At 36.4% G+C, this 27,437-nt stretch overlaps 1 protein-coding gene across 1 annotated transcript; it reads left to right on the forward strand.

Moving 5' to 3' along the window:
- The first annotated feature begins 2,439 nt into the window (after positions 1–2,439).
- Positions 2,440–27,437, forward strand: LOC116521158 (collagen alpha-4(VI) chain-like). The gene is made up of 10 exons (XM_032235854.1): positions 2,440–3,073; positions 5,204–5,791; positions 11,974–12,597; positions 15,619–16,170; positions 17,755–18,312; positions 20,968–21,552; positions 22,965–23,540; positions 25,568–25,917; positions 26,837–26,915; positions 27,268–27,437. Exons 1-10 carry the CDS (start codon positions 2,440–2,442, stop codon positions 27,435–27,437), a joined length of 4,716 nt encoding a protein of 1,571 aa, XP_032091745.1.

A 27,437-nucleotide genomic window follows, 5' to 3' on the forward strand; every position in this document is an offset into this window, starting at 1 on the left:
GACAAGAAACAATGGTTGGAAACCAATCAAAGAGAGAAGCAATCCCTGAAATTAAGGAGAAGCTTCTAACAGTGAGGACAATTAACCAGTGGAGCAACTTACCTTCAGAAATGGTGGGCGCTCAATCACTGGAGGTTTTTAAGAAGAGACTAGACCAGTGATGGTGAACCTTTTTGGCACAGAATGCCAAAAAGGGAACAAGCATGCTCGTCTGGGACACGACCCGGAAGAGGAGATGCTGAGAGGGCATACATGCACCAGAAAATGCATTGCCAGTTTCCAGCAGGCACATGTGCGCTAGTCAGCTAGACTTCCAGTTACTAGTGTGCATGCACACACGACTATCAGCTGGCCGAAAAATGGAAGACCAGCTCTTCCAGTTTCTGGCACTGCTGCATGCATGAAGGCCAGGTGATTGTTGCGCATGCGTACATGCCAGAAACCCAGAAGAGGAACGGGCGATACTGAGCATGCCAGGAGACATGGCTTCATGTGCCACTTTGGGCACACATGCGATAGGCCTGCCATCACAGGACTAGACAGTCACTTATCTGAAATAGTATAGGTTCTCATGCTTGAGAAGACCTCCAAGGTCCCTTCCAGTTTCTGTTCTGTTCTGTTCTGTCCTGTCCTGTCTCATCCTGTTCCATCCCATCCCATCCTATCCCACCCATCCCATTCTATCCCATTCCAAATTATCACTATAGGTGAATGGTTAAACACCAATAAATAAGACCAGCAAGAATTTTCTTGAACTCACGCCTTACATAAAACTATGGTTTATTTAATCATTGTTTAGTGAATAAATCATAATAGCTGGATTCATGCATCATGATAAGATAAAACCAGAGCAGCACACTGATTTACTATGATTTGTAAATCTAGGTTTTTATTAATTAAATTAATAATTAATTATTAGTTATAGTTAATTATTAATTAAAGAGAGCAGAACACGTCTGATTGGGCTGCCTCATCGTAAAAATAGTCATGAAGTAAATATTTTATGGAATTCAGTTAATTTAATCCACTGACATTGTATTCTAAGATTGGATACTATCTTTAATTATTTCAAAATTAGAACTATTCAATAAAATTAAACAGGCAACTGTGACCCGCAATTGTTTTGGTATTAAGGACTAAGCCCTTAAAAAAAAAAGTCCAGTTGCCTTTTGGAAAAAGCGCCTTTGGATAGATAATAACTTGTTCAACCATAATACTAAGCCATGAATATTGTATAAATCCAAGCAATACTTTTGATACAGTCCCAGCTATACATTTATCATCACATCAATGCACAATAGATAGTTTTCCCCACTTTTGCACCCTCCATTTATATTGGACTATAGCCCTAATCCTTAACCATTATATATATATGTGTGTGTGCTCTTATAATAAATGTATTTGAACAATATGCACCAGTTTAGAAAAAGTTAGTATAAACGAATAGTTAATGTAAACTTTACTGACAGGAAAATTCTGGATTAGAATAGTATGATTTTTTTTAATGGAATAGATAATTGAAGTGTTTTCTTCTTCTTTTTTAAAGTATTTGCTCTGGAGGTGTGGTCAAGATGAATAATTGGAGCTACATTCTTATGGTTTCCATTTTAACTACTTGGTGTTGCACAGATGCTCAAACTACTGGTAATGTCATACTTTGATATTCAAGGAAATCAATTACAAAATATCCTTAGTTTTCAAAAGAAAATATGGTTCAGGAAATAGATAAAGTAATCCAAAGACTATAGAGCACTTATCATTGATTTGAATTCAGTCACAGTTTTTCCAAATGGGAAAACCCTCCATTTGCGAATGCTGCAATTTGGTAACTGTTTGCAAACTTAATTTGGAGCTTGGAAAATAAGGGAGAAGGGAGAAAAATTCAGATGTGAATGATCTTCAGTGCTCATCGATCCAGCTGTTCTGATGTTTACATATTTGTAATTTCTAGACAGTTTTAAATCCAATAGCATTGTACCACCATTTTTGCTCTGTGGCGATAGGTTTATAATTCAGAAACATGGAAATACTAGTTGTGAAGCTGTTCTAGATACTCTCCTTCTACAGAACAACAAAGAAGAAGCAAATAGAAACCACTGTTGTTCAAAATAAGTAGACTATTTTTGATATTTCAGCTTGGGGGAGGGTGGAGAAAGAAAGAAAATGTAATTGAATAGTATATACTTTGGAAAAAAAATGATTTTTGCAATAATAATTGGAGGATAATGATTCAATTGACATAGTACTCAGTATTCATCAGTAGGCAGACAGATCCTCCCTCCCAAAATCAAAAGTAGGATATAAAAGCCTCAGTTGGTCACATAATTTATATTGATTATGATTGCTATACAATTCCAAAAATTGGACTATTTTAACTAATGATTATGACATCCAGTAGTAGTGAATTAGCCTCAAATTAATTAATGCTAAGAATTGAAAATGAAATTATCATGTGTTTCTTCAGTCTGCAGAGAAGCTTCTGTCGCTGATATTGTGTTCATGGTGGATGGATCATGGAGTATAGGACCAAAAAACTTCAGAATCATACAAGACTTTCTCTACACATTGGTTAACAGTTTTGACATTGGAAAAGACAAAATTCAAGTTGGGATGATTCAGTATAGTGATAATCCTCGCAATGAGTTCTTGTTGAATTTTTTCCATCAGAAAAAGGACATTTTAAAGAAAATACGAAATCTAAACTACAAAGGTGGGGGCACCAAAACTGGAAAAAGTTTGAAGTTTATGCTAGATGAGCAGTTCAGTGAAATGGCTGGAAGTCGACACAGTGAAGGCATTCCCCAAATTGCAGTAGTGATAACAGATGGACAAAGTCAAGACAACTTTTCTGGGCCAGCAGAAGAAGTTAAGAATGCAGGCATCATACTTTATGCCATAGGCATCAAAGATGCTATTCTGTCTGAGCTTCAGGAAATTGCTAGTGATCCAGATGAAATGCATGTTTATGATGTGGAGGATTTTGCTGGCTTGCAAGGTATCTCTCAGAACATACTCCAAGTGTTATGTACTACTGTTGAGGAAGCCTCTCAAGACTTTATACATATTTCTCCAGGTAAATTAAAAAGGCTAACTGTTTTCTACATGAAAAATGCACTCCTACCCACCCACCCCCAATTTTATATATAACTGATAATAAAATCTAACTTGAATGACTTATGTAATTTGCAACTTCTTATCAAGTGGCAGACTTATGGTAGGAAATGGGAATCTGTTGTTCATCAAGTGCAAGTATAAAGCAGTCCCCCCTGTTCTCCCCCACACCCTAGTAAGTCTTTTCAGATACATTAACATTATACTGTAATCCTGTGAGAATTACCAGATGGGTATGTGGAATTCTCTGGGGATGGATGCACTAAAGACCAGTAAGGGCATTTTTACTAAAATATTGAGTAGAGGAACAGGCTAAAATTGGTGTTCCAATTTCTCCAAATTTTTATTCTATTATGAAAAGAACTGTTTAGAAATCATTTTGAGTAAATTTTATTGATGTAAAGTGAATGACCACTGCCTCCTCCCTATCTCATTTTTTATTTCTTCTTTCTAGTGTTTACTCACAAGTGCAGGGTCTGCTTTTTTCCCCAATCAATACTTGCTTGTGACTGGAATTGACCAACCAGCTTGTTGCCTAAGACTGAGGTCATGGGCTGAGCAAGAATGATTAGTTGCAAGTCACACAGCTGGCTTTCATGGAACTAGAATTCATGGTCTTCTGATTTCTAGCCTGATGTCTTAACTTCTAGAGTCTAAACTGGCTCTCTCCTCCTTCCTTCCTTGTGTGATACAATAGGAACCACTTCCGCTACTCAGCCATCTCATAACATCAATAGGATAACTTTGTTCATTGTCAACTATTGTTTATTTTTAAAATGCATATGCTACCAATTCCCATTTTATGACTCTAAGCAGTTTACTTCTTAGGAGAAAACAAAGGGTCAAGAATTTGTTCTTTCATAGCAAAATCAAAATGAATGCTAACACACACAAACACACACACAGAGTCAACTGTACATTTTTATATTTATAGTATTGTGTTTCTTAGAATTCCCTAAGCAACTTGCTAAATTTAAGTTAGATAGCCATGTCTCCTTCTGGGGTTTCTAGATAACTCTTTCAGTATCAGTCCCAAAACATGTCCATTGAGAAAAATACAAATGCACTTTGTCTGGAATAATTTTATGGGACACTGATTTTATCTGAAATTTCATAAAATGTGAAAGGTCTACTGCAGGCTGCCAACTGAATGAGGTATGAATTGTCATTCTGTAGGAACTTGGTTGGTTTCCCAGGGCTGTCAAAGTTTAAGGTACATTTAATGGATAGAATTTCTTAGTATCACATCTAGTTAAGCAATAGTATCAGGGACAGAGGGAGAGAGAATAAATCCTCTTAGTTTAAGAGAAACATGAAGTTGTCAGTTGTGTCTATTTCTAATTAATAGGTCCAAGCATCCTGAAAGTTGGCACTTAAATTATTCTTAGGTGGACAATGGTTGCTTACTGGCCTCCTATCTGATGTAATCAAGAGTGTTGCTTGAAAGCCATTGTCTTAGCAGGGCAAGTGTATCATTACAGTAGACCAAATACGAAGAATTCTGAAATTGATTCTCAGTCCCATTATAATTGGGCCATGCACATTTTTTAAAATTTTATCCTATTTTTTATTACCTCTTATCCAACATATTAAAGCTTGTGATTTTTATTCATTGCTCTATCTATACAGTCCTCCATAGAATGCATCAGATGCTCCCTTCAGACTTCCTTTTAAATGATTTTGATTTTACAGTGCATGGATGTTATTCTGAGAACAGAAGACATTTGGGTCTTTTGAATATAAAGGGTTGCGATTTAGTAGCTAACTACATTTTCAGGCACAGGATATCATTAAGCAAGTTGAAATAGTGACTAGCCTAGAATCAGATAATGCTTTTATGAGGAAATAAATGTATGATTTCAATGATATATTGAAATAATATTTTAAACATATTTTATTTTGGTTCTGAGTAAAACGAACTAAATTCATTGGAAAAAAAGATTTATATTAGAGTAAGAAATTCTCAAGTTATGTTGAAGCCAGAAGTAACCTCAGATTGAAAAGGCTAATGAACTCTCCTTTTTCTTCTCTCTCTTTCTCTCTCCCTCCCTCCCTCGTATCCCCCCTCTCCCTCTTCCTCTCTCTTTTTTAGTATGCCGAAAAGTCACTGTTGCCGACATTGTGTTTATGGTAGACAGTTCGTCAAGCATTGGTCTGGAGAATTTTCAGAAGGTGAAAAGTTTCCTCTACACCCTGATTTCCAGTCTTTTTGTTGGTCATGACCGGGTCAGAATTGGACTGATCCAGTATAGTGATGAGATTTTTCCCGAATTTCATCTAAAGCAATATTCTTTGAAAAATGATATTCTAGAACATATAAAAAAAATGACCTTACAGAAAGGAAGCACTTACACAGGTGCTGCTTTGGATTTTATCAAGGATGAATACTTCACTGATTCTGCTGGGAGCAGAATGCAAGAAAATATCCCCCAAGTACTGATCCTACTCACAGATGGGGAATCACATGATGAAGTTAAAGTTCCAGCCCACAAATTAAAAAATGAAGGAATTTTAATTTATGTAGTGGGGATTGGGATCCATAACACCTCTGAGCTTATGAATATTGCAAATCAACCTTTTAATAAGTTTCTGTTTAATATTGATAATTTTGACATTCTTCAAGACCTTACCAACAGCCTTCTTGAAACAATGTGTTTGGCTTTGGAGAGCCAGATTAAAGGTAATTAAATGGCATTTGCTAGTAATGTAAGATTTCAGGAGGTATTTTTATTCTTTTATTACTGTGGTAATTTATACAGTTTTCTTTTTGTGCAAATGGTGCAATTTTCCTTTTGTGTTGTGATTTCTATGATACCATGTTTAATTTGGAAAACTTTGCAGACTTTACTGTACTACTTGGAAAATCAAAGAATTTTAAAAAGTTGCATTTGCACAGAAAAAAATCTTTAAAATCTTTAAAATTTAGAGTTAAGTTCTGCAGACATTTGAATGCATTTTTGCCATCTCTTTTGCCAAAGACATAAAAAGGATCTTTCCCTCTCTTTGTGTGTAGTTAGTTTTGCTGTTAAATATGTATGCTCTGAGACTCACAAAACAGAAAATAAAGGCAATATAGGCATCACAGATTCTCTTTTTATAACTAATAATGTTACTTTTTTTCATTCCCACTCTACAAAACAGAAGTTACAGGAGGAAGTTATAAAACTATGTAACAGCTGCCTAAACCTTACATGATTGTTTTCCAAGTGTAATTTTCCTCTTGCAAGTTTTATTGAGATGAATGAATTTATAAGAATTTCAGCAATTAAACTATTTTCAATGAAAGAGCATGGTGATCAAACCAATATTTGCTGTTTGCTTCTGATATGATATAGTGCTAGAAATCTTTTAATAGGAATTAAGCTTTGTTATTGGCTTCTGCTTATATTATTGTACACTGTCAGAGATAAGTTGCTAGGAACTAATTCTAGCTTATTGTAGCCTCAATATTGGTTGGCATTAGTGCAAAGTTTGTTATCTTGCTTCTGTGTCTCACTTCTATTCTTGGCTTCCAAGTTAGGCACATCCTTGAAAATATAGAAGAAACTGTTACCCGGGAATATCAGGCCTAATAGATAAAGGAACCAGAGTAGGGAGTTTTCTTGCATCATAAATTCTGAATCCTGAAAACATTCTGCTGGAATGCTCCATAGATAAGGTGGACAGAGACAGAGCCTGAACAAAGAACGCTTTAAAGATCATGTTGGTAATGAAACTGTGTTTCTGATTGGGTAACCTTTGCTTCTAATGGCATAAAATGTATATAATACTCTGAGCCACTATAGCAGGAGTGTAGCTATTCCTTACATGCATTTTGTCTCTATGTTTTGGATAAAGTTTTGTCACCCAGCCTTTTTATGTTGGCCATAAATTAAAAAAAACTGTTATTTTTTGCAAGCTCATCTTGAGTCTCACTCTCTTTGGCATCTCAGTAGCTCAGGAAACTTCTGGGACCTTCTGGCACCCAACGTGGGGCTCAAAGGCATTGTTCTTTCAATGTGGCTGCATTCAGCTCCTCACTAGCTGGAATCCTTTGAAGTTCAGTGCCCTTCACTATGGCAAATGGAAGAAACCAGCTGTGACCAGCAGCAAAGTCAAAAACGCTCCTAGAAAATTTTATCCAGTGATTTTGACCTGGTCATTTGCTGGCAGGCTCCAATTCTGCTTACCCTGAACCCCTAACCAAAGAGACTTGTACAGAGGGTTGTGGAATTGTGCCCTCTAGGTGAATAGAAATCCCTTATTTTGGAGGGTAGAGAGGAGCGTTGCCATGTGTGTGCGATTGAAACATGGGAAATTCCTATTAGAGGTTTGCCTGTGAGGTGAATGGAGATTGGCTCTGCATTTCTGTTTCTCCAAGAGGCGACCAGCTGAAAAAATTGCTTTGAAAAGAGTGTGACTGTTGGAATAATTGCCAAGTCCTGCACTGAAGAAAGGCCCAAGAAATCCCTTAGAAAGAGGGATTCTTTTGGCCAGGATTCCAGATACAAGGGAGAGCTTCTGATCATACCCCACACTGAAAAAAAGGTCCAAGAAATCCCTAGACAAGGGACGGTCTGATCAGGCTCCACACTGAAAGCCAGGTCCAAGAAATCCTTTAGGAATTGGGCAACAAGGCTAGTAATCTGTCTAAAACTGATGATCTAGCAAAGAGATTAGAGCTGTGTCCTCCATTGGGCTGCATGTTACCCACTGGGACATATTAAAAGCAGTATGTATGAAAGAAAGTTTCTATATATCTTGATCTTTAAAATAGGCCAGTGTCTGCTGGGAGATTGAAGGTAGATAGAGAAGAGTTTGGATCTTTAAAAAATAAGCCAGTGCCTGCTGGAAGATTTAAGCTAGAAAGAGAAGAGACAGATAATAATCCAGTACTTAAGGAGATAGAACAATGGGGAAAATATTTAAAAGTTGGGAAGCCCCTCCATACAGTAAAATGATTCAGAAGTTGGGTCTGACCAAAGAAGATATGGTTAATTTAATGCTGTCATGTGTGGTAGGAATACTCAGGAATACCATGTTTCCCCGAAAGTAAGACAGGGTCTTATTTTCTTTTGACCCCCGAAATATTGCTTTGGCCTTATTATTGGGGGAGGGCTTATTATTTTCTGGCAGGTTAGGCAGGCAAGAAGTGAGATGTGCATCTTACCTTTCCAGATCCATCGCATTCCTCGCCATTGTGTCCAGGGAAGCACCTTGTAAAAAAAAACCTTCTCGCGAGTTCAATCAAACTTGTTCAATTCATGCTCCATTCCTTCCCATGCAAAAAGGGCCCACCACAAAAAGAACAGCAGGCCAGCAATGCACTTTGCGCCCCATTCCAGGGAAGCACCTTGTAAAAAATACCTCATGAGAGAAGTTTGATTGAACTCGTGAGGTTTTTTTTTACAAGGTGCTTCCCTGGACCAAAAAGCAAGGAATGCAATGGAGCTGCAAGTCTCTAGGACACATGCTTTGCTTCTCCCCTGCCCTATCTGCCACCCCCTCTCACTAAAGTGGGGAAGGGAAGCAGCCAGGCAGCTGTTGCAATTGGGGCAGGGTGGGAGGTGTTCTTTTTTGTGCAGGAAGGAATGGGGCGCAAGGCGTGTTGCTGGCCTGCTGCTCTTTTTGCGGCGGGCCTTTTTGTGAGGGAAGGAATGGGGGCGAGATGCGTTGCTTTTCCAGGGAGGGAATAGGGCTTGAGGTATACATTGCTGTGTCAGGGAGAGAACGGGGTATGAGGCCTGTTGCTTTGCCAGGGAAGGAAAGGGGTGTGAGGTGCATTGCTGGCGTGCCGCTCTTTTTGCGGCGGGGTCTCTTACATCAGCTGTACTGGTAAGGATGTGTGGGGTGCAGGGGCATGTCCCCCCTCCCCCCTCCGGCCTCCTCCGGCCTCACCTCATCTCGGTTGTTTGCATGTAAAGCAATCAGTGGAAATGGTAGGGACCGCTGCACATGCATTTAAATAGTGGGGAGGCTTATTTTCAGGGGGGCTTATTTTAGTGCATGCCCTGAAAAGCCCGATTGGGCTTATTATCAGGACATGTCTTATTTTCAGGGAAACATTGTAGAAGAAAACAAATACTTCAGTGTTGGAAAGATCTCTAGAATTTACTATTCTCAAAAGAGATAGAAAACTCTGAAAGAACTAAGAGTAAAGAAGTAAAAGTTTATTGTTCTTCCTACCTGGGGTTTAGCAGTTAATAAATGAGTAAATCCTGTTTACATGGGAAGGCTCAGATAATTTGACTTGATCAATTTGATGTGATTTATGTTACAAATTCTTGGATATGCATCTATAATAATAGTATGTAGAATTGGATGGGATTGAATTGATTGTCATATGTTTGGCCAGCTGGCAAAATAAGTAAGCTTTTCAGCTTGGGCTTGAAGCTGTCACATTTATGATTGAAACTACTCTCTGAGTTTTCCCACTGTTTGAAGAATGAGCTACAGGTTGCCCAAAGAAAACAAAATGGAGATTTAAAGGGACAAAATCTCCCCAGGTCTGGAAATGTTGTTTAATGGTATATTTCCAGACCTGGAGGGAGGCTGAGATTTTTTAATTAGAAAATGGAGTTCATTGGCTTGTGAAAAGGATCCCAGAAATAATTGTAATGATTGCTTTGCATGGAGAAAGCATGAAATGGGATTTTTGTATGTGAAATAGGTTTACACAAGCAGTTTGATTGCAGTGCAAATATGAGTATATTGATGGCAAAAGTTGGTGTAAATGTACTTTGATTCCCTTTCTTATAAAGAAACAGTAAGTTGCAAGGTGTTTGCTGCTGCTGCTGCTGCTGCTGTTGTTGTTGTGAAGTAAGGCAATATCAAGTGTTTGCAAGGAAAAGAAATAGAACCAGTATATGCCTATGTGAGTTAGAGTGGAGACACTGATTATTTTGATCTTTTTTCAACCAGATGTTAAACTGATAGCAAATACTGTAAGTGTGCAGCTTTACACAACAGTCTCTTGAATCTTTATTTGTCTGATAAATAACTCTTGAAAGGAATTGAAATTAAGGGGCAGAGAGATTTGGGGGCCCATTCCATAGAAATTGGCAACTAATTAAATCCAACCAGCCTTGTGTAAGTATTAATTTGTTGGGGCTTTCTGACAAAAATAGAACTTTGAGAACATGTGTATATGGTTTTAAAAAATAGTTGCCACAGTAGAATAATAGAATCTGACTAGTCACAAATAAGTTGTAATTGTTATTTGAATTCTATTGCATCTTGCATGTCTTTTAAAAGCACACTGTTCTATTTTTCCTACAGCATTCACAAAGCGCTATGCTGATATTGTTTTCCTTTTGGATTCCTCTAAAAGCATGGGATCTGCCAATTTTGAAAAAGTAAAAAGAATTATTTCCCAGATTGTAGAACAATTAGACATTGGCCCTAAAAAATACCAGATTGGACTTGCACAGTACAGCGAAGGAGGGAAAGTGGAATTTTTGCTGAATAGATATAAAATGAAGAAAGATATTCTTAACCACATTCAGCAGAGCACTATTTTCATGGGAGGCCCTCTGAGGACTGGTAGTGCTCTCCAATTTTTGCGAGAAGTCTATTTTGTTGACAAAGCCGGAAGCCGTCTTCGTCAAGGAACACCACAGTTTACAGTGATTTTTTCCTCTGCTAAATCTGAAGATGATGTCAAGAAACCTGCAAAAGATCTGAAAGAAATGGGAGTGAACATTGCAACAATTGGCATCTTACATTCTGATAAGAAAGAAATGAAAGTGATTGCTACCTCCCCTTTAGTTTACCAGGTTGATGACATAGAGGATCTTGATCAGGTTCAGACGACCATCATAGATATTGTGGAAGCATCAGTCCAGCAAGAGTATGAGTCTGTTTTAGATGCAAATGTGCCAGCAGGTATTGTTATATCACTAAAAGAACTACACATTAAACTAGGAAGGATAGTATAATTCATTTAGCTTCTACAACAAAACACTGTTGTTGTTGTTGTTGTTGTTGTTATACAATTGTATCACAGCAGCCAGTTGTTTTGCTGGATTTATTATTATTATTATTATTGTATATTATATGAAGTAATGAACATTATTTCCTGAATTTTTTTTCAGATGAATTTACTTGAACTAGAATGTCATTAATTCTTAAAAGGACTTCAATAATCAGACCTGTGCAGAGTTCTGGATTCAAAGGGGAAAATATTTCAGTGTGTTTATGAGTGTGTATATTGCAACTGTTGGTGTTTTCTTAAACATGTCTTCCTTCCCTGGAATTTAGTCGGCAGCACGGCCTTCTTAAGTACAGGCAATAGGTGCAATGTGTATATCATAGATAATTTCCCCCTTCATATTATGATCGTTAGACAGATCTAGTAAAAAAACATTAAGACAATTTTCAGCAATTCCAAGAACTTTGAGTCATGATATATCATGAGACACAAGCTCTAGTTATTTTGCTTATATTATGGTGTTGGGTTAAGGATAATTCCTGAATTTGAACTATGATATAAATTTTAATGTTTAGCTACGGATTCAAACCAGCAATATTTCTGATCAGCCACATTAAGATAAAACAGTGATGTCTGACTTCTCTTTAACTGATTGGGAGATAGTTTCATGGCTTTCCCCAAAGCAGAAGCACATCAGGGAACTGTTTTCACTAATGAGCTCCCATTCTGTTTTCATTATATGGTCTTTAGTATAACTTTTCTAGTATCCTCTACCTTTTTAGTAGGATTTCCAATTATTTCTCCATCTATTTGGGTCTTACTTCTTACTAAATAAATAAAAGTCAGACAGTAATGTTAAATGCACTTACCTGGGAAGAGTCTCATGCAACTTCTAAGATTGTGTTGTTATCACTTTGTTTTTACTAACTGTTATCTACTTATTTTGTTCATAGTTTGCTCCACTGCCTCAGTGGCAGACATTGTGTTTCTTGTGGATGAATCAACTCGCATTGGTCAAAAGAATTTTCAACTGATCAGGACTTTCCTACTCAAAATAATCAATGCTCTGGAAATTGCCTCAGATAATGTACGAGTTGCCTTGGTACTTTACAGTGATAAACCAAGATTAGAGTTTAGCTTGAATACATTTGAAGACAAATCAGAGGTTATGAATTATCTAAAAAGATTGCCTTATCGTGGGGGGGAAACATATATGGGTGCTGCTATAGACTTCCTAAAGAAAAAAGTTTTCACCAAGAGAGCAGGAAGCAGGAAAAATCATGGAGTGCAGCAGTTGGCTGTAGTGATCACAGATGGTCAGTCTCTAGATGATTTCACTGTTCCTGCATCTAAGCTTCGCCGGGCAGGTGTTACACTTTATGTCGTGGGTATCCAAAACATTTCTGCGAGCAGCCAACTGTACAAAATTGCTTCTCATCCCCCAAGGAAACATGTTACAACCATGGAATATTTCTTGCAACTATCAAACATGGAATATGTTATAAAAAAACAACTTTGTAATGAAATAGTTTCACAAACGTTTGCAATTCCAGTGCAGTCTCGTGCCCTGAAGGAAGGTAAGAGAGTCATATCTTGATCAATCCCAAATCCTATTTCAATAAACTTGGGAAAACTAGATGTGAGTGACGGTTTTTTGGACTTGCCATATCTGGATATGCACACATATCCTCATTTCTTCTCTTTCTTTCTTTCCTGGGCAGCTAGTAAAGGAGAGAAATAAGGCAAGGGATGGATGACATCAAATAAAAGATAGTTGAATCAAGGTGGGGGAGGTTGCCATCATCAACCTACTCTTATTCTGATTCTATTCACACCGTTCAACTTTCTGCTACTTATTCCTTTCCTTCCCCCAAAAAAGTATTCAGCATGATCTTCACTTGTTAGAATTCTCTTCCAGAATATAAACTGCCACATCTAGAATTCTTAGCCATTATAATAGAATTGAAATTGAAAATACTGAGTGTTGTTTATTGCATAATCTGGAAGGCCCTCATCTTGAAGAAAACTATATTAAGCAAAAGCAAAAGCCTCTATTATGTGTGGGATAAGCAATATGCTGGCCCCTGCAAACAGGAAATTTGATGTCCAGTTCATGATAATGACTGGAAAAGAAATTACAGCATAGCTTTGTTTTACAGCCAGCAAAGATGCTTGTGGTGGCTGTGTTCAAAAGCATCCTACCATCCCTCCTTTAAGAGTTACCTAAGATGCAGGGAAAGAGACAGAAACTGGGCAGGTAATTGTTTTGCCCACATAAAAGTACATAATGAAATACTGTTTTCAATAATCGCCAATGAAATTTGCAGGATATGATTTACTTTGGAGATGTTTTCATGCTTCCCCAGTTTAAGAGATCCATACTTTATTGTGCCTTCTCTCCATTTTCCATAAAGCAAAAGCTAAACACCATAAAAGCTTATAAATGGCAAGAATAGGACTTCTTAATTGTATTCCCATCTGTGTTCCATCTTCAACTTTGGAATTTTAAATTGCCTCTGATAAAGTTTGGAGGTTAGGAATGGCTGGAAAGAACAGCCATGCAGAATAATATGCAGAAGAATAGTTATTATGCTTTGAATTTCAAATTTGCATCCCTTAAATTTTCACTAAGCTAACGAGCTACATTGTATGCAAGAGAATATGACCATTTTGTCTTGTGCTTATGTCTTTGCATTAAATTATATATGTATGCATCTTTCTCTATATATCTTTTTGCTTGTAATATTACCTATCATATATATTTATTTATTGCTATTTTTCATAATCTAATGCTTCCAATGACTCACTGAGTATTGGCTTGTTTTGGCTTCAAAAATGAGAAATTATATAATTTCATACTTAGTATGAACTAATTCACTTTCTTCTCTATCCTTAATTGAATTGCACTACCTACTTTGTTCTTAAGGCAGCAGAATAAATCTTGTGCAAGGAACTACTGCATATATGTGTGTGTGTGTGTGTGTGTGTGTGTGTCTATAAAAATATATATATTTATATATATAAAAAAACACACACATTATATATATACATACATACATACATATATATATATATATATATATATATATATATATATATACACACATACATGCATACATGCATACATGCATATATATATATATATATATATATATATATATATATATATATATATATATATATATATATATATATATATACTTAAAGTCACAACCCCTGGTATGCCCAAGTATGGGAGGAAGGTCACACTTCCACTCTCTGTCATTAGGCTCGTCACAAGAATCCATCCAGACAGAAACCCAATATTTTTTACTGTTGCCTATATATATATATATATATATATATATATATATATATATATATATATATATATATATATATATATATATATATATATATATATATATATAATGTGTGTGTGGTTTTTTTTTTAAATTTGTGCTGAAAAATAAATAAAGGGAAACTAGTATAGATCTATTTCAAGCTATTTAGCTCTCATCAGCTAACCATACCCTTACTGGAATTCGAACCTGGGCTATATTACATATTAGGCAGACGTCTTAGCCATTAGGCCACAGGCTCTAATCCGTTATCAGCTGAGCCAGGGAGAAAGGTATATATTTAAAGTCACAACCCCTGGTATGCCCCAATTATGGGAGGAAGCTAACTGCTTCCATTCTCTGTCAATTGGCTTGTCACAAGAGTCCATCATACAGAAACCCAATATGTTTTCTGTTGCCTTTGTTATATTTGTGTTTTTTTTATTTGTGCTTTTAAATGCTGATAAAAAAACACAAATATAACAAAGGCAACAGTAAAAATATTGGGTTTCTGTCATGATGGACTCTTGTGACGAGCCAATTGACAGAGAATGGAAGCAGTTAGCTTCCTCCCATAATTGGGGCATACCAGGGGTTGTGACTTTAAATATATATTGTTTGTTTTCTGAGGTTTTTGCGGGTGTTAGTATGTAGGTCTTTGGTTATTGGGTTTTCTCCCGCATAAAATTGGAGGTGTCTTGGTGACGTTTCGACGAAGTCTCATTCGTCATCTTCAGGCTTTGTGCTTCCAGGAGCAATGTGAGATCTCGGCTGTTTCTTCCTTTTAACTGCCAGTGTGGGTTTGAGCTGATTGGGTGCTGATTGGGTGGAGGTGTGTTCTGATTGGTTGGGGGTTTGTGTTTCATGTAAGGATAGGAGGGGTTTAAAGAGGCTAATGGTGCAGTTGCAGTGTGGCTTCTGATCCTTGGTCGTGCCTCCTCATCAGTGTGGGTTTTTGTCTGCTTTCTTTGTGGATGTTTGGTGGTGACATCCTGTGTGGCTCTTGTGGGAGTGGGCCTGGTTTCATTCATCATGTTAGGGACTCATTTATCAATAAGGGCAGGCTTCCAAATGGCTGGCAGGCGGGAGGTATCGTCCCGCCTGTTCATGCTGTGTGGGCGTTTTTCTATCTTATGTAATGTATATAAACATAAAGTTATGTTCTGGGAACCTGAAATAATATCATCGAATGTCTCATTGATGTTTATTGACAGTGAATGTAGGCTTCACAGTAAAGGAATTGTCATTCTTACTTTCCTCTCTTCTACTTTTCATTAGGCTGTGAAGAGACAGAGGAAGCAGATATTTATTTCTTGATTGATGGTTCTGGCAGTATCCAGACAGAAGAGTTCCTTGACATGAAAAACTTTATGAAAGAAGTGATTAGCATGTTCCAGATTGGTCCCAATCAAATTCGTTTTGGGGTGGTTCAGTATGCAAGTGATCCCCAAAAAGAGTTTCTGATTAATGAGTACAATACATTGGCCCAATTAAAAGATGCAATAAAAGTGATCTGGCAGATTGGTGGTGGCACTAAAACTGGAGATGCTTTACGTTATATGAAGAATTTGTTTAAAACTTCAGCGAGGGACAATGTCCCCCAGTCTCTCATTGTTATTACAGATGGTAAATCCCAGGATCAAGTAACCATACCTGCAGAAGAGCTACGGAGTGCAGGGATTATTATATATTCCATAGGTGTCAAAGATGCGGTAGAAAAAGAACTAAAAGATATAGCTGGGACCAAGGACAGGATGTTTTTTGTGAATGATTTTGATTCCCTGAAGCTTATCAAACATGATATTGCACGGGATATTTGTTCTCTTGAAGGTAAGGTCTTTTTTTCAATGAAAGATTATCTAGGTTTTATCATAATAAATCTTCTGAAGGCCTCTTACGTGGAAACAAATTCCTTTTAACTACACTATGCATTTTCCTACACTGATTGTATTTGTTTTCAAAGTATCACCTGCAAATAATTCATCTTTGTTGGGTTAAAAGCAATAGCAATAGCAATAGCAGTAGACTTATATACCGCTTCATAGGCCTTTCAGGCCTCTCTAAGCGGTTTACAGAGAGTCAGCATATTGCCCCCAACAATCTGGGTCCTCATTTTACCCACCTCGGAAGGATGGAAGGCTGAGTCAACCCTGAGCCGGTGAGATTTGAACCGCTGACCTGCTGATCTAGCAGTAGCCTGCAGTGCTGCATTTAACCACTGCGCCACCTTGGCTCTATCAAAAGGATTGATTATACTCCCTTTCTTAATCTCTACCTTTTGGGGGTGATTATTAAGGGGCGAAATATCTTCTGGGAATGCCATATGGCTGATACTTATTTCAACTACAAAAGCTTTCATGTGAGGTTCACTTTGTACTGTTTTTTCTGTTACAAATATAGCATAGCTAAAACCTTTTAAAGAAAAGTCATGAGAGTAAATTCAAGAGAGAGCAGAATTTAGTTTTAATTCTGTTTAAAGGAGAATTTGACAAAAAGTATCATGAGCAAGAAAATAAAATAATGAAATAATGCATAGTTGCTACCCTTGATACCACATACTGGTTAATAGATTTTAAGCCTTAAATTGTACGATATGTTAATTCCACATCAAAACAGAATAATGATCTCACCTCATTAAATTACAGCTGGAGGGAGTGTGTAATAGATGTTTCATTCTCTCCCTCCTGTGACAGCTTTCTTTTTTAAAAATAATCGCTTTAAAGAAAGTTTCTGCTCTTCCTACAAGATCTGCAAGCACAGATAACTAAGGGAACCATCTTCAAAGTATTTGAAGTATTTCCATGAAACAGGCCATTCAAACTCCTAGATAGGCTTCCAAGTAGAGCTTCCAAATAAGTCAACATACCTTGGTGACCTCTGTCTGGATTGTTTAATTAGCATATTAGTCCAATAAAAGATGTTATTTCACTATATAATTCTTAAGGGTTTACACTGTAAATGTGAAGAACCTGGATTCTACAGGTATTTTAATTTAGAAAATACAACATGAATATTGTAATAGAAAACATAGCTATTGTTCATTCTTTGTCTCTAGCACATCTTCATTATATGATTAGGTATTATAGTAATTGCAATATAGTTAACTGTGCAAAACCCAACAAAATTTCTTAGCACTCCCAAGTAATTAATTTTGCATTATTTTAGGAAGCTGAAAAAAGCCCATTATTGTTTAAAAAATGGAAATTTAGTTGCAAAGATGAAATGCAGCCTAGGTTCTAGAAAATCTCTAAGAAATTTGGTAAGAATGACCTCTGAGTAGACATTGTGTACAGTCAAAAACATTAGGTAGTGAATGCCAACTCTTCTTGATTTGAATCATAAAAATGTCCTGTTACTGGGCCTGTTACATTTTGCACATTTATTTAATATCTCTTTTTTATTTATTATTTTCAGCCTGTAAAAATTTGAAAGTGGACATAATTTTACTAATTGATACATCAGAAAGTATGGATCAATTTGAATTTGAACAGATTAAGGATTTTGCTGATTTAATTGTAAACAAGTCAGATATTGGGGCTGATAAGGTTCAGATTGGCCTGCTCCACTTTGGCTTCAATCCAGAAGAGGTTTTCCCACTGAACAAGTACAACAACAAGGCTGACATGAGGAAAGCAATAACTACAATGAGGCAGGTTCAAGAAGGAGCCAGAATTGGAAGAGCTCTAGATTTTGCATCCTCTTACTTTGACACATCTGAGGGAGGGCGTTTGAATGTAAAACAATATCTGATAGTGGTGACAGATGAGAAATCTAGTGATGATGTGAGAAGAGCAGCCAGAGCACTCAGGAAGAAAGGTGTTGTCATCTATGCCGTTGGAATACTGAAAGCAAACAACTCCGAGCTTTTAGACATTGCTGGCACTCAGGATAAAGTATTTTCAGAGGATTATTTTGAATCCCTCATGTTCCTGGTGGAGCCAATTCTATTTCAGATTTGCAACCCTGAGAAGAGTAAGTATTGAAGTGAAAAATGTTATTTCTTCAGAAAATTATTTTGCACTCTCCATATTTTCTATTATAACCCTGAACCAGATATTGTCAAGGTCAGAGTTAATTATTGTAATGATATGTGGGAAGAAAGGAGTGAGAGCCACAGACTGGGCAATTGAACAGCATGTAAAAGATATCTCAGCCGACAGAACAATGGTGGGATTCAAATAATTTAACAACTGGTTCTCTGTCCTAATGACCAGATGGATAGGTGAGGCTTAGTGGTCATGTGACTGTGTGGGCGTGACCAACTGAACATTACTCAGGTCGATGGGCACTTTGCCTTAGCTGTTACAATGTAATAAGGGTTAACTGAAGAGGCAGTTTCTGTAAGCAGGGTAATAAAGATTAAGCTAGAAATAACACCAGAATGTTTCCTTCCTCCCTTTCTCACACGATTAGCACTGTAAAGCGGGAAAAAAACCAAAAGAAGATTTATTCCAACAACCGGTTCTCTGAACCTCTTAGAAAGTTAAGAACCGGTTATCCCGAATAGGTGTGAACTGGCTGAATCCCACCACTGCAACAGAAGGAGGGAGAGTGTGGGAAATATTTCAAAAAAGATCTTAGCTCTTCTAAAAGAAAAAGAAAAGGGGATAAATATTTAAAATCTTGCAAGATTACTTATTTATTTATTAATGAAATGTATTCACTAAAGTATAAGTAACAGTAGGCATTTGCATAAAAACATAAAATCTATAAAAAATAGACAAATTTAGAAAACAAATTGAGAAGTTAAAAAGACGGAGGGGTCACCCTTAAGCCATCAACCACCTTGCATCTTGTGCTAGGAGACAGGGCCAAGTCTTAATGCTGTCATAGTACAGCAGAAGAATGAGGACCAATTTAATCTTACAATAAAAACTTATTGTACTCCTGGTTGTGGTTCTTGTCCTGTACTCATACTCCTGGTTGTATTTCCTGTCTGGATTACCTCACAAGGCAAGTGATCTTATAAAAAACAGCAGTAAAAGGTTTGAGATCAGAGCTAATTTTATCCTGCAGCCGGTTTCTATCCCCTAAATAATTGTGCTGTTCTTAAGTGACTATTCATTACCCGTAGCTTTTTTGAAAAGTAAGATTTAAGCACTAGTCAAACTGCTTTCAGACAGCAAAACATCTTCATCTCTCTTTAGGATTTATCCAATCATGTTGATGTTTTACATTATCCTTTATGTTATGAAATTTGAAGGAACTGTAATGCAGATTATATGTATACATTATATGGATTCTATTACACTTTATCCATATAAAAAGGTATTTTTTGAGGTTGAAAAAACTGACTTATTCAAAAGAAGCCAATAGGCTTCACAGAGTCTGTAAAATCCCTATTGCACAAAACAACCACAGTCATTATTTCCTCTACTCTTCAAGACAGCTGCCTATATATTCCTGAGAAAAGTATCCATGCACCTGATGAACTCCATATTATTTTATGTAATATTACAAGAGTATCTCATAAGATGCTATGCAATCTGCCCTTGATCAAGAGAGATATTTTTTTTTAAATATAATTGTTAGATGCTAAGAGAGTAGACAGTGCTCTGGTTCATTTTAAAGTAATTTGAATAATTCCATGTCAATCACCAAAATGTAGATCTGAACAAATAATAATCATCTCCACATTAAGACTAAAATTACTTTTATAAAAATTCACTATAGTAACAGTTCAGGGACTTGTAGGTTATGACTGTATGGTAGGAAAAAAAGTAGTAACATAATCTTGCAACTCAGATTACAGATAGTCCTCAATTTATGAACACAAATGACTGGAATTTCTATCATACAACATTGCAGTCATAATTCAAGTTGGATTGGTTTTATGAACATTTATGAGAGTCACAAAGTAAATTACCATAGTCATTAAGAAAATAATGCAGTTTTTAAGTGAATAACATGGTCATTAAGTGAATCCATCTTACTCAATGGGCAGGTTGTTGGTTGTTTTGTTTGGTTTTTTTTTTGCTAAAAATTGGCAAAAAAACCCCTTACAAATCACAATCATGATTGCAGGATATTGCAACCAGTCATAAATTCAAGCTTGTTGCCAAGCCCTCAAATTGCAATTGTGACCATGGTGATGGTACAACTATCATAAGTATGAGTACAGTACTAAGTTAGTATTATTAAACCACATTTGCCAAGGCCATTATAACTTTGAACCATTGCCAAAAAATAGTCATAAATCAAGGACTATCTGGATCCTTCTCCCTTCACTGTTCGGCTTAAGCAGTATTTCCCTCCTTGTTCCTTTGGTAATGGATCACTCCTCTCTCCATCAAGATAATCTTTCTTATTCTCAACAGTTTCATTTACCAAATGCTTAATTATTTTGATTACCTTGGTTTAAGCCCTTTTTTAATGGAATTTGCTGAGTTACAACTTTCAGCAATTGTCTCCAGCTATAGCCCTTAAACTCTGGATCGTCATCTATTCTCCAATTCTACTTTATTCTCTATTGTTCTCTATTTTTCTATTTTAACCTCACCTTTAGCAATTCATTTTTTTTCAAAGAAATGTCCCAATAGTTAATAGCAAGGTTAAGAAAGCACTTGATGCTAGACTATTGAAGCAAAACTTTATTTTAACAATGCCATTTTGCTTTTCTGATGACAGTATGCAAGCAAACTGAAGTTGCTGACATAATCTTCGTAGTTCATGGATCTAGAGAGGTTACAGATCTGCAATTCAAGGGGATTCAACGGCTTATGGAAGCAATTGTGAATAACTCAGTTGTGGGCAAAGACAATGCTCAGTTTGGAGCTGTTATCTTTGGTACTCTACCGGAACAAAAATTTCAACTAAATACCTATTCCACAAAATCTCAACTCAGGGAAGCCATTAAAAAACTAGTTCCTTTAAGAGGATTAACTTATACGACAAGAGCTTTGAATTTTGCAAGGGAACTCTTTGGAATTGCTTATGGTGGACGGATATCACACTTAGGTATCACAAAGATCATCGTTTTGATCACAGATGAACCAACAGCATCCACAGATAGACCTAATCTCTCAGCAGCAGTTCAGGCTTTGAAGCAAGAAGGCATTCAGGTCATTGCTGTTGGGATAGAGGATGCTAGTAGAACAGAACTAGCAGAAATAGTTGGTGAGAAGGGAAGATGGTTTTTTACTTCCAGTTACAATGCACTGGACAGTTTATATGAAAACATAACTTATCTTATATGTGATGAATCAAAAACAGGTAACTAGAACCTTTGTTAATGTATACATTTGATTTATTATTAGCATTCATTATATATTGCCACATTAAATCTTCTTCTCGCTTCGTGAGTAAAACCACTTGGGATGGACTGGAAGAATTGAATTGGAGACCTCTTCCCTCTACAGTCCCTCATTTTGCTCCTGGTTTTCCTTAGATAGTTTCTAAAAACCTGCATCTTGGCCAAATAAAAAACAGCTGTCAAACACAACTTTTGACAAGCCTGGGCTACATTTTGTCTCCTGAACATTGCAAACTTTTGGTAGGGATCAGGTTGGGCTATTAGGATATATGCTAGATATTGTTTACAGAACAGGAATTTGGTCTGGGAAGTACAAGATAACAATCATATAATTAACTTTTCTATGCATTTGATTCATGTAATTTATTCATCATTTGGAAAGAAGTATATTTCATTTCCTTTAGCTCTTGTATTATTCATATTGCAGAACAGTTTTGTTAGGCTATGAAGAATGTATGATACAATAAGTGTGCAATTTCAGGAGAAATGGGACAGTAACAACCTGAAGTTCCCTGCTTATCAAGATTAAATAATATAAATAGCCAACATTAAAGGAAATAAAGCGCTGTAATGACAATTTTCCTTCTCAAAGATTTCAGTCCTCAAGGCACACATTAGGAGGAAACATGTCTTGTGAGGCTCCAAAGTTTAATATATTATGAGATAACCTATCCTTTTTTTAACATGAAAAAGTCCACATCTTTGAGCCTGGCCATCAATATTAGTTTTGATTATATTATCTATATGATACAGATAGTTCTCACCTTTAACCACAATTTTGGTCACTAATTGCTGCACTCATTGAATAAGGCATCTCATGACCAGAACCAATTTTACAATCATTGTGATCCTGCTAGTTAAACAAATCACATGGTCATTAAGTGAATCATGCAACTGTTAAGTGATTTTTGCTTGTTGCTTGTTGGTTGAGTGATTACATGACTGTGATTACATGACTGCATGATGCTGCAAAATGTGAGCTAATTGCCAAGCATCAAATCACAATCAGATGACCAGATGGTGCAACAACTATAACTTTGAGGACACAAGTCTTTTTTTTCATATTGTAATTCTGAATCATTGTTAAATAATTGACATAAACCAAGTGTTATCTGTAGTATGTTTAGTGCTAAAAGGTTCTTTGTTAATTTTGAAAAAACACGAAGTATTATATATAAAACATTGAATACATTTTCTGGAAAGTCTACTGATTTCTCTGGGATTATTACCCAAAAATAATGTTTGGAATTATATAGGTAAGTCTTACTGAGCTCAATAGAACCTATTTCCTGGAAGAATTCAAAATATTACCTTAGGTGTGTTAAGAGATATTTCATCTTTTTGTATCTCACAATCAATTTTCTTTTTGCAGTTTGTGATGCTAAAGAAGCAGATCTTGTGTTTCTGATTGATGGCTCAGACAGCATTTCAGAAGAGAACTTTTCTACTATGAAGACAGTCATGAAAAAAGTAGTTGACAGTTTTATCATTGCAAAGGACAAAGTCCGGGTTGGGGTGGCTCAGTACAGCACTGAACCTAGGAAAGAATTTTATCTCAATGAATTTTTTAATAATAGTGCCATAAAAAAGAAGATTGATATAATTGATCAGTTAAAAGCTCGCACTTTCACAGGCACAGGGTTGAAATTTGTCAGGAGCTTCTTTCAACCTGCCAATGGTGGCCGCCAATATGATAGGGTCATGCAGTATTTGATTGTCATCACTGATGGGCAGTCTGATGATAAAGTGGAGGATGCAGCCATTGTTTTAAGGGAAAATGGCATCCACATCTTTGTAATAGGCATTGGTACTTTAAATTCTTTTGAGCTCCTGAAAATTGCTGGCTTTTCTAACAGAGTATATGTGTTGGAGGACTTTCAACAACTGTCACATAATATGAGGAAGATTGTCCAAGAGATCTGTAATCCTGGTGATAAACCCTATCCCGGTAAGTCTTGACATTTTAAAAACTCTATACATCTCCATCTTAAACCCTCAGAAGGTTTAATTTTATTTGCAAAAGATGAGATAAATAGTTTCAATGCTTTCTTTTTAAGCAACTGCTTTGCTTCAATTAAGAAGGATATTATATATCAAAAGGGAGAAATAGGCTACAATCATGTGAAGAAAATTGAAGAGGAAATTTAAGAAATACTGAATGAATTTGGTATTGAGGAAAATAGATTACAGTAACTTAAAAGAATACAAAAATGATAACAAAAGCAATGTAAAATTGAAATGTACTGGATTTTAGATCAAGGTTTAGATAAAATTAATAAAATCAATGAAAGAGAGGGAGGAGTGCAATGTTTACAAAAATCCTGTATGGTTTTTCTTGATAAAAAGAAACAATTTCATTTGAATACTTTGGAATAAGCTGAATTGGTATTGGAGCACTCCTCCTCTTCCTCTTCTTCCTTCTCCTTTTCATTCTCATTTGCATATGCTAATGCAAATGAGCAGGGAGATCACAATGTTAGTGCAGAATTGTAGTTGGGCTGCCAATTTACCAGCTCAGTTGTAGGACATGCTTGCATGCTTTGCAAGGTGCCACACAGGAGGATGAGCTGGTTTCATACCAGAAAGAAAGACAAATGGCTTTTCCAGAAGTGTCATCCTAGACTCTCTCCCTTCCCTGGAGCCACCTTGTATCATAAATGGGCACCGCAATCAGGAACGTTCAGAGTAGAGGTGGTATTCAGCAGGTTCTGACCAATTCTGGAGAACTGGTAGTGGGAATTTTGAGTAGTTTAGAGAAATGGTAAATACTACCTCTGACTGGCCCCAAAGTGGGGTGGGAATGGAGAATCAATATTTATATTGCTTTTGTGATTATTCATGGACTTGCACAGAAAAATGAAACATTTGAGTTGGCCAATTCCAACTGGGCCAGCTGACATTCCCAGCTGAGGTTCAGTATTTGCTGATTGTTCATGGTGACTATAGATAGAACATAGCAAATAATGAGAACCTGTATTTTCCCCTTAATAGACAATCTATTTTAAATGAAACAAACGTGGGCTTGCTTTGATCCATGTCATAGTTCAGAATTGCTTGATTGCTGGAAAATCTCATTATGTTTGCTGATACTTGCAAAAGCTAAAATGTTCTGCTACTTTGGAAAATTTTGATAATTTTTTTTTGCATCATTCCAAAGGGACTAACACCAGTTTTTTTTTTTTTTAAAGATACCAGCAGTAAGATATTTTCAGCAAATAACAAAAAGGGTTGTTGGATGTGGTTTTGGAAGTTTTTTGTTTGGACTGTTTACTGTTAGCTTGTTTGGCAGTTTCTTGATAGTGGTGCTGTTTACTTCCTCATTATTGGTTTGATGTTAATCTTTGTGTTAAACTATGCGCACCTGTGTGTTGATTGCTGGTGGGGAAGTATTTTAATCTTTTTATTCTCTCTTGGGCTTGTTGAATGTCTCCTTTGCACAGTTATGTAGATCTTGCTTATGTATATGTGCCTATTGATAACAAATTCGTCAGAGTATCAGGTTTCCAGAAATTCTTTAGCGTTTTGGAACTTGATTCAGTCTTGGATGGTCACAGTTTCCCAGTTGAAGCCATGGTTGTATCTGTCCATATGAGTCTTAAAAGACTAGCAGAAAGCATCCACGAACCATCAACTAGCTGTCAGAAGTCATGTTGAAAACTCTTTAATTTCACAACATATGGACACACCTAACCATAGTTTGGTTATTGAAATGTTTGCAGGAAAATAAACAAGTCCAGAGAGCATTAAAGTCCCCTCATTTCAATCCTGAGCTACAAATATTCTCCTACAAACAATAACAATAGTAACAATAAATCAAGTGAGTGTATCTTTCAAGCCAAATTATACTAATTGGAGAATACCCAGATATTTCGACTGCAACATTAATATTTAATGTTTACTATTTTTCTCTATGCTGATGGAAAGATTGTAATGAAGATAACTTTCATAATTGCCCATTTCCTTCCCTTTTTACAGATTGTGAGATAGATATTTCTATAGGGGTGGATATTTCTGAGCCTGTGAGGTCTCCATCTGCAATCAGTTTGAAGCAAATAATACAAGCATTCTTGCCCTGGATCCTTCAACAAATGAGTATAGTAAACAATATCAGTTGTACTGCAATAACTCCAGATGACATCAGATTCAGATACCAAGTGTACACAGGAAGCAGCTCAACTTTGTTTGACTCAGGTTTTGAAAGTTACAATGATGAAATATTTCAGAAATTCTGGGCTGTACAAACAACTGTGGAAACTCATTTGACAGTGGACTTCTTGCAGTCTTTCTGGGACAGATTGATTAGTGAGGATTCTGCCAATGTGAAGGTAATAATTTTACTATTATTTTATGTAGCAGGAATGACCTAAATACATTTCAATAAATTTTGAGTGATTCTTTGCTTTGTTCCTGGTATGTCAAATTGAGTGACCTTGCTTTGTTCCTGGTATGTCAAATTGAGTGATTCCTTGCTTTGTTCCTGGTATGTCAAATTGTCCTCTGAGGAATAATCAGGAGTTTTTAAAATGAATAAAGGAAAGGAAGCTAGAAGTCCATCTAATGTGAAAACAATGCTGTCTTCCAATCGTTGCAAGTCAGACCAATTGGACAGGACAGGGCAAGGAGTTATCACATGCTTTTAGGTATCTGCAGAGTGATGAGTGATGAGTGATGCAATTACCATACAATTAACTAAAAATTTGGATAGCTAGGCAATAATCTTGCGATCATTCTGGCTCATCAAAAGTCCACATAACCTTCAGAGATATCTGAGGGGGCTGTCAAACCTAATTTGTCTTTTTAAAAATGAATATAGCCAATTTCATTATTATTTGTTGGCAGGATTGGAGACATATTCATTTGTTTGGAAGCTAGGAAGAAAATTGTTGATAAACAATTACTCCTAACCAAGGTAGAATCATGGAAGCCATGCATATATTATAGGTCACTAGGGAAGAAAAGGGTAAGAATATAATAGGAAGAAGAATAAGACTTCTATTTCAGCTACCATGTTTACCATTTTGACCCACTTCCCCAATTGGCCACTTATGATAGAAAGATGGCTCTCAATTTCCCTAATTAAAAGTAATGGTTCATTACAAATTTCATTCAAATTTAAGAAAGTAAAATTTTACAGTCAGCTGCAAGCATAAAACTTTTTGATGTGCCAAAGCCTCCTAAGCTGGGATTTCCTGCAAAGCTCCACTATGTCATACACCATCTTCATATACTATTTTTCAATCACAGGCTCTTCTCATATTTTCCGATGGACCCGATGATAGAATAGATATGCTTAAAACTACAATGGATGGTCTCCATGGAGAAGGTATTTGGATAATAACAAAGATCTTTGCATTTTAATACTGTACTATAATATTTAGTTACTTGCAGGATAGATTTCAAGGAAAGATGTTTTAATTTTTTGGAGTCTGCCTTGCTTATCCTCTCCTCCCCCCTTTAAAACTGTAAAATGTTGTATTTTTATGCATCTTGGAGGTAGTGCATAAATACCAGCAATTTATGTAGTTTCCAGGATGAAGACAGAATCTTCTAGGGTAACTTTATTAGGGGTTGCCAAACAGCATTTTGAAATCATGTGTCTCTTTGGAATATTACATAGAGAAATATAATTCTGTAGCAATGCAAATAATCAAACTCATTCTCCTATGATCGTGGAGACAGCAGCCAGAATGGGTTTGTTCTGTCCAGTAACCAATTGGATCGAGTCTATACTTATGATGTCATCAAGCCCTTGGTGACTCCTCCAAGTTTAGACTCAGTCCAACCTGGACTAGCTGTGAGAATTGATCTCTCCTCCAAATTTGAACTTTCTAGCATTAATTGGTGA

This window comes from Thamnophis elegans, chromosome Z, assembly GCF_009769535.1.
Source record: "Thamnophis elegans isolate rThaEle1 chromosome Z, rThaEle1.pri, whole genome shotgun sequence".
Lineage (NCBI taxonomy): Eukaryota > Metazoa > Chordata > Lepidosauria > Squamata > Colubridae > Thamnophis > Thamnophis elegans.

Bases quoted from the DNA above. Each gene is read 5' to 3' on its own strand.
- LOC116521158 (XM_032235854.1), top strand. From the start codon at position 2,440: ATGAAATTATCATGTGTTTCTTCAGTCTGCAGAGAAGCTTCTGTCGCT. The intron at 5,792-11,973 runs GTAATTAAATGG...TTTTGTTCATAG, and splicing joins TTTGGAGAGCCAGATTAAAG to TTTGCTCCACTGCCTCAGTG. The intron at 16,171-17,754 runs GTAAGGTCTTTT...TATTATTTTCAG, and splicing joins GGATATTTGTTCTCTTGAAG to CCTGTAAAAATTTGAAAGTG.